Source organism: Taudactylus pleione, unplaced genomic scaffold (assembly GCF_031769625.1).
Source record: "Taudactylus pleione unplaced genomic scaffold, aTauple2 ptg000512l, whole genome shotgun sequence".
Classification (NCBI taxonomy): domain Eukaryota; kingdom Metazoa; phylum Chordata; class Amphibia; order Anura; family Myobatrachidae; genus Taudactylus; species Taudactylus pleione.
In genome coordinates this window covers 1,658,841-1,666,647 of record NW_028284914.1, presented here as the reverse complement: position 1 = coordinate 1,666,647, position 7,807 = coordinate 1,658,841, and the positions used below count along the sequence as shown (strand labels likewise).

The following is a 7,807-nucleotide window of genomic DNA, read 5'->3' as shown; positions in this document are numbered from 1 at the left end:
AAAGAATGGAAACTGGTGGAACCCACCAGTTCCTCCCTACTCATCACATTCTCAAAGTCAGCTTGTAGCCAATTTGACAAGCCGTGTCTTACCCATAGGACTGGTGAGGTGACCACGGGTGAGCCACAAAACATGTACCTGTACCCGTACATCCATTTTAAATTTTTGGGCCTTATGTATAAAGCAGTGAAAATAGTGGAAAAGTGGAGAAGTTGCAACCAATCAGCTTCAAGGTAGAATTTATCATGTACATTCTATAAAATGGTAGGTAGAAGCTGATTGGTCCACTTCTCCACTGTTTTTACTGCTGGATACATAAACCCCCTTAGACACGGTCTTTTGAAGTTACAACACCATAGAGACGCTCCCTCGCTCCCATTCGGTTTATATCTTGGAAACGTTAAAAACAAAAACTCTCTTAATTATTCCATGTTGTTTTAAAGAAACAGAACGCCACGTTAAATTATATTTAATTACACACATAGTTCAAAAATACTTCTATAAAAGAAAAGCACGGGACACGTAGAGCTGCATGTAAACATTTCAGAGGCCCCGATAGGATTAAATAACAAAAAAAAAAAGACAAATCCTACCGCCACCAACGTAGTAGCTCAAAGTCCACTGGTGTCACAAGCCACGTCCATCCACATACACACACACACACACACACACACACACACACACACACACACACACACACACACACACACACACACACACACACACACACACACACACACACATAAAAATAGAAAAATAAAAGGGTCAGCTTCTCAGTGTCACGAATGTATATCTCACGTAAGAGAAGAAGCTCAAGCTGCTTCAGCGCATAAACTACCAAAGCGAATCGGCCGATTCCCGCAGCCTCATGTCAAAGGGTTCGCACAGTAATAAGGATAGCGAGAGTAGCCTGCGCTAGAGCAGTCAGTCCGTTCCTCCCCGCTATAAACGTATTAAGAAAATATAGCACTTGTAACCCATCATCTGCTTTCACGGTCATGGTGTCGTCGTTGGTAAAACATCCAAGTTCACAGCGCAGAGTGATTCCAGCAATAAATTAAATTTGGCTCCTTTTTTTTGCATTTCCTCCGGTGAAAAGGCGTCCCAGAGCACCAGGCCCTGCACCCTCCCATGGCACTCTCTCAGCGTATCTGCAAGTAATGTGGGATACTGTAATTGAAGAGTAGAAAGTCCATTTTGTACAAGTTGAAGAGACGCCTTTGGTAGAAGCGGTTGACGCCCTTGAAGAACCCAGCAGCCATCCCGTCGGTGGTCCGCGTGGTCTTGGATGACGTTGGAAACTTAATGGAGTCTCCTACCCCAATCAGCTGAAGAAGATAATTAGCGTCCTCCTCCAGAGTCTCGTATTTTCCCACCACATCATATTGGACAATACATGGGTGGCACAAGGAATGGACCCGCTCCCAGTGCTCATTAAATGGCTCCTCTCTCTGTGTCTGTGGGTCGACCAGGTAATAGAGGAACTCTTCGAATGTCACATCATCTCCCCGCTCAAGTGCTTCAAGAGAAGGGTCCCTACGATGACGCTCTATGATCTTGGTACCATAACGTTTGTGGAAGGCCGTGTTGTACGTGCGTGTAAACTTGTTCCTGTAGGCGGAAACTAGCCTTTCAAAGGGCTCCCTTACAAAGATGAACTTGAGGTAGTTCCGGAGCCGGTAATTGATCTCCGAGGTGCTGAACTCAGAGAGGGAGCGCAGGTTAGATGGAACGTGGGCCTCATTAGCTGGAATGAGGGTAGGGTCCCTGTACTTGCCCTGGCCTGTGAGGACCATCATGACTCTCTTCCAGTTGGTGCAGGCCACTTTAGGCACATAACAATAAAGTAGCCCATGGGTGTCGTCAACAATCAGGTGTTTGAGGTCATCCGCTGTCAGGACGCGGCGTTTCCGCGTGTAAGTCTTGCAGGCGCTGGCCAGCAGCTCCCGGCGCTTTTGGTGCTTCGACTGGATTGATGAAGGTTCAAACTGGGATACAGAAAGATAGAGAATATAAAAAAAAAATATGTTAAGTTATGAAAATACAGCATCTGTCCTTTTCAATCACTTAATTACCAGACATCTACTTAATCAACTGATCAAATTTCCTTTCTTTCTGCTCCTCACAATTCTAGGCTTGTCAGCAAGTATCTATGGTCACATGAGTGTTACTTAGTTCCCTTACCCCCTCCGTTCCATGTCTGGTTGCTGAAGGGGGCAGAGATGGGAGATCATACAAAGACCATTAATATGTATGGAGGGACTGGTGCACATTGCCATCTTTCTTAGGTAGGACATGTGCCAATTAATTATGTAGGACCTTGCTCAGTCACCCACCCTGGCATGGCGGCCAGCTGCGCGCACTGACCCAACGCCCCTCTCTGTAGCGATTGATTATGCCTGCGAGCGTTCATGTGTCCCCTGATCACTTCTCAGAAATGGAGTGCAGCAGCGATGGAATGAAGTAATGCTCCTGCGCACGGCTCCATAAGATCACGCAGCTTTAGATAATGGATTTTGTATTAAAACATACGTAGTGGTGAGATGCATCAAGACTTGGATAGAGTTAGTGGAGAGAGATAAAATACAAACCAATCAGCTCCTAACTGTCATGTTACAGGCTGTGCTAGAAAAATGACAGTTAGGAGCTGATTGGTTGGTACTTTATATCTCTCCAATGCTTGATACCTCTCCCCCTAGGTCCGGTCTTCCACCGTATAGACAGTAATAACAGTGTATATGTATAAGAGCTGTTCTTGCCCCCAAGTTGCCTAAAACCATACCTGCAAGGTACCCCTCCCCCTTCTATGCCTCCTAGCCGTAACGTCTCTCTTTATATTCAGTAACTAGGGTGGAGATGTATCAAAGGAGCCTATTTACTAAGCCTTGGGTGGAGATAAAGTGAATGCAGATAAAGTACCACTACCAACCAATCAGCTCCTAACTGTCATGTCACAGGCTGTGTTACAAACACGACAGGAGCTGGTTGGTTGGTACTTTATCTGTGAAGTTGCTTGTAGCAACCAATCATCTTCCTGCTATTATTTATCAAGCACATTCTATAAAATGGTTGCCAGAAGCTGATTGGTTGCTACTGGTAATGTCTCCACCTACGTTTGATACATCTCCCACATAAGGGAGATGACTGCAGGGTATGAGTTAGCAATAATGGAAGGTGGAGGTGAGATATGCTGCGGGAGGGGGGGTTAGCATGCAGCAGACCGCAGAAGGGGCACACTACTGACAATGGCTCTCACCCACCTGATCACTGTCGTATAGTGCTTGCAGCGGGCTCCGCCGTGGCTTTCCATTCCAACTGCGAACCGTGAAATGATCCTCAGCTGTGGAATATATGTAATAGAGAGAGAAGTTTACATAAACATTTTATTTCACAATAGAGAAGATCGGTCCCACCCTCAAAAAAATTATATCTAGCAGAGTCTATAAAATGACGGGAGCTGATCGGTTGCTACGAGACATTCCCGAGGCCCAAGGTACTGAGGGGGTGTGGCAAAATCAGGGAGGCGTGGTCACGCTGCCTCTAAAAAAAAATTCAAAAAATACTATGCCCGGCATAGGGGGACATTTGACCCCTTCAGCAGCTGAACCCAGCCCCTGCTAGACCCTCCAATGAGCTTGGCCTGGTTAATCAGTACCTCCCCCCAGCCCAACCCTCGGGGTCCCCGCACTGTTGTGTGGAGTAAAATACATTTACTAATTCACAAGAGACAGCAGCGTGGGTCACATTCCTAAGAACGTTCATGAACTCTATTAAATCATCAAAACCTGATTCTAGGAACCTCCACAAGAGTCCAGCAAAGCAATTTCTGACATCTGAGCAGTATCCAAGAGTTTACCTCATGAGCTGGCGGCTTTCCAGCAGGCTATTCTCTTTACCACCAATTTATTACTGACTTCTGCATTCTTTCCTGCACATGTAGCCTTTTTCATAAGGCCAAGGGCGACATACATCTCTCATACTACATAGACAATAGCTACTGGTCGCCAGGGGCTGGCTGGCAACTTTTAGCCTGGGGGGCAAATGCATGCAGGCGGCCCTGGCAGAGGAGTAGCGTTTAGCCAGGGTGCCCGAAAGAACGTGCGTGCTATGGCGCCCCCCCCCTCTCAGGAGAGGACACCCTTATGCAGGCCTCAAGCAGTGCCCCCAGTAGTGATCCCCCCTATGCAGTGCCCCTTGTGCCCCCAGTAGTAAGCCCCTTATATAGTGCCCCCAGTAGTGGTAACCCTTATGCAGTGCCCCTTAAATAGTGGCCCCAGTTGTAGTCTTTCCCCTATGCAGTACCCCCATTATTGCCCTTTATATAGAGCCCCCAGTGGTAATCCCCTCCCCCCTATGTAGTGCCCCTAGTAGTAGTCCCCTCCCCCCTATGCAATGCCCCTAGTAGTAGTCCCCTTGTAGTGCCCCCAGTAGTAGTCACCCCCTTGTAGTGCCCCCAGTAGTAGTAGTCCCCCCCTTGTAGTGCCCCCAGTAGTAGTAGTCCCCCCCTTGTAGTGCCCCCAGTAGTAGTAGTCCCCTTGTAGTGCCCCCAGTAGTAGTAGTCCCCCCCTTGTAGCACCTCCAGTAGTAGTCCCCCCCTTGTAGTGCCCCCAGTGGTAGTAGTCCCCCCCTTGTAGCACCCCCAGTAGTAGTCCCCCCCCTTGTAGCGCCTCCAGTAGTAGTAGTCCCCCCCCTTGTAGTGCCCCCAGTAGTAGTAGTCCCCCCCTTTGTAGTGCCCCCAGTAGTGGTCTCCTCCTGATAGTGCCAGACCCCCCGCAGTAGACACACATAATATATAAAAAAAAAAACACTTACCTGACACCCGCTCCTGGTCCCACCGCCGAGATCAGCTCCTCCGTCCGCCGCTTTGCATTATGGGAGTGACGCGTCACTCCAATTACCCACTGCGGGAGCCGGAAGATGTCCGGCTCTGGCAGTGGGAGCAGCAGCCGATGAGAGTCTGTCAGACTCTCATTGGCTGCTGATCACAACAAACACACAGCTGCCAGAGCCGGCGGCTGTGTGTTTGTCACTTGTGTAGCGCTGACCGAACTCCGTCCGGTCAGCGCTACACACGCGGTGCAGTCTGTGTCACAGTGACAGACTGCCCGCGGCCCGTATGACGCTGCAGCCCGGGGGGCACATGGCACCCTGCCCCCCGGCCCAGCCCGCCACTGCTGGTCGCTTTAGGACAGGGATGGGGAACCTCAGGCCCGGGGGCCATATAAGGCCCCCGGAATCATTTGGTCTGGCCCTCTGAGCTTTTTTCTGCTAGCCTCATCTGGCTATAGGGTGCCTAGATTGGCATCCCGCAGGCAGAATCTATGCAGTAGTGCCACCTGGAGCATCCTTAGGACGCTTCAGACGGTCACAACGCTGCCCTTACAGCTCCCCGGAGCATCCTCAGTTTGCTCCGGGCATTGCTGTAATCACCGATGATTGTGTGTCCGCCCCTGTGACATCACACTGAGGGACGTGGCCTGTACAGGGCCTGCAAATAATGTTATATATATCAAAATGGCCCTCGGCAGTAAAAAGGTTCCCCACGCCTGCTTTCGGGTAACGCATGATCCCGTCAGCAAAAACAAAACGCTCACGTGGGACCTATGCTGAAAACATTTTGTGCATTTTCTACAAAAAAAATAATGTAAATACGTACAGTACTTTTGGTTTTACATAATTCTCTTCCGATTACGCCAATTCCCTTACACTATAAGCCACATCTGGCACTCGCTGGCATTTCCCAACGTCACAGAGGTCTGTCAGCGTTGCATGTGAGCGGTTAGCTCTCCCCATCAGGATTTAATATGCACATAGAGAGAGAGGATGAGGGGGGACGGGTGGGGGACGGGGAATGCTATAAGTAATCTTCAGAGGCCACTCTGGAATTCACATTCACATCTGCTTTTGATTCCCTCAAAGAGCCACAATACTGAATGTGGAGCAAGGAATCAATGGGTTAGATGACATCACCGCACTTAAGGGGTTAGCACAATGACATCACAAAGTTTTTCCAAAGCCCAATGAAATCCAAACCGACAAAATGAAAGAGCAGCATAACAAGGTCAGCCTGTGGTGTAGCGGTGCGCTTCCACATGGCGAAATGTATCGCTAGGCAAAACGGCGCAATAATAGAACTTTCGGTAAAATTCTGCTACTATTGGGGGTCATTCAGACCCGCTCGCGAGGAAAGGACGCTCGCAAGCGGGTCGATGTTGCCCCACTGCGCATGCGCACGACGGAGGGAGCTCTGTCGTGTGCATGCGCGAGACCCGGATAGCGACGGGCTCTCCGTCGCTCCGGGTCTCGCACCAAAGGGGGCGTGCTGTCGATGTTGATTGACAGCACGCCCCCTTTGGTGGGCGTGGCTGCCAGACGGAGGCGTTGTCTGAAGCCGGCCCCACTGACATCACTAGTGATGTCAGTGGGAGTGATTTTGGATCTGATAGAGCCAAAATCACTCTAGGGCTTGCGGCAGCGAGACCCTACCGCAGGGTCTCGTCGCAAGCCCGACGGTCGCGATGGTCAAAGACCATCGCGACCATCTTTTTGGCCGCTCACATATGCTGTGGGTGGTAACCCACAGCTATGCGAGCGGCCAGGAGGCCGCTCCATTTTCAGGTAGGAGGGCACTGATTCAGAGCGAGCGCTCTGGTCAGAGCGTTCAGCTCTGAATCAGGCCCATTGTTTGGTGCCTACTCTTCTGGAATTTCTAGGTCTCCTGAATTTGGGAAGTTTTCTCCTAGGAGATTAAACGTCTCTCTTGCATCCCTCCCTCGTTCTGGGAGACTCTTGAATTTGGGAAGAGTTCTCCTGGGAAATTAAAGGTCTCTCTCACATCCCTCCCACTTCGCCATTGATGAGCACGGGGACGCAGTGACAGAATTAGTTGTGATTCCTGTCATCATGGCATTACTCCCGGCATCATAATTCTACGAATCGTGACATTACATCGTGGCGCTATGAGTGGAATATCACAGGTTAAACCTGGTTCCAGAATGCTACAACCCTAACATCTGGCGGTCATGGTCATTAATATTTGGCTTGGTCTGGTGCTTGTCTCGCTTGCTGGCCAAGTTTTGTCAGCAGAAGCTGAGAGAGTCTCTCTTACTGTCTACAAGATGCTCTTCCATCTTTTCTTCCATTTAACCTTCCTGTTTACCTCTGCCAGCAGGAGTATAGAGGGCAGCACCAGGGAGGACCCCCGGACATGTCCCCTGTGTGTGATATTTTACAATTTGGCTTGACTTGTGATATTCCTCTCAAAATGACAAAATGGGTGAAAACTGCCTTTAGATATTATTTTGAGAAGTAAACATCAAGCTAGGCCACATCCAAACTCTCAGTGGAGGCAGCCATTTTGTCATGAGGCAGCTGTCCCAAGCACCCCAGGTCCTGGGGTCAGCAATTGTAGGGGAAATTATGAATGTTCTCTTTTGGCCAATGTATGAAACCAGTGGTAGTTACATTCCTAGTAGACAGACATTAGGCTATATAATTAATTATAAATACAATTCTTGTTATTGCACACAGTTTGTATACAGATGCTTATGGTAGTGTCTTTATAAAGATGGGTAAGGAGGTAAATGGCTGGCTGGGTAAACACAAGTCATAGCTTCATCAGCAACGCCCATGATACATGAGGTAAATGACATATTAATTAATCTACCTCTGTAAGCATATAATGGTATGGTTATGTGAATGCTTATGCATTTAGCCTGCAGAAAAAAACATGTAGTCAGATCAGTTTATCGCCTCCTAGCGTCGTTCCGCACGTCCAATTTAGTGATGTTGCTCAACCAGGTCAAAC

General features: G+C 48.9%; 1 protein-coding gene across 1 annotated transcript in view; it reads right to left on the bottom strand.

Annotated features, from left to right (window-relative positions):
* Positions 1–748: 748 nt before the first annotated feature.
* Positions 749–7,807, bottom strand: part of LOC148501597 (carbohydrate sulfotransferase 11-like) — a 29,891-nt gene continuing 22,832 nt past the window's right edge. Inside the window, exons 2-3 of the mRNA XM_088450207.1 lie at positions 3,261–3,340; positions 749–1,988 (exon numbers count right to left, since the gene is read on the bottom strand). Of these exons, the coding sequence (XP_088306333.1) occupies positions 1,143–1,988; positions 3,261–3,340 (926 nt within the window). The 3' untranslated portion in view covers positions 749–1,142. The remainder of the gene's footprint in view (positions 1,989–3,260; positions 3,341–7,807) is intronic.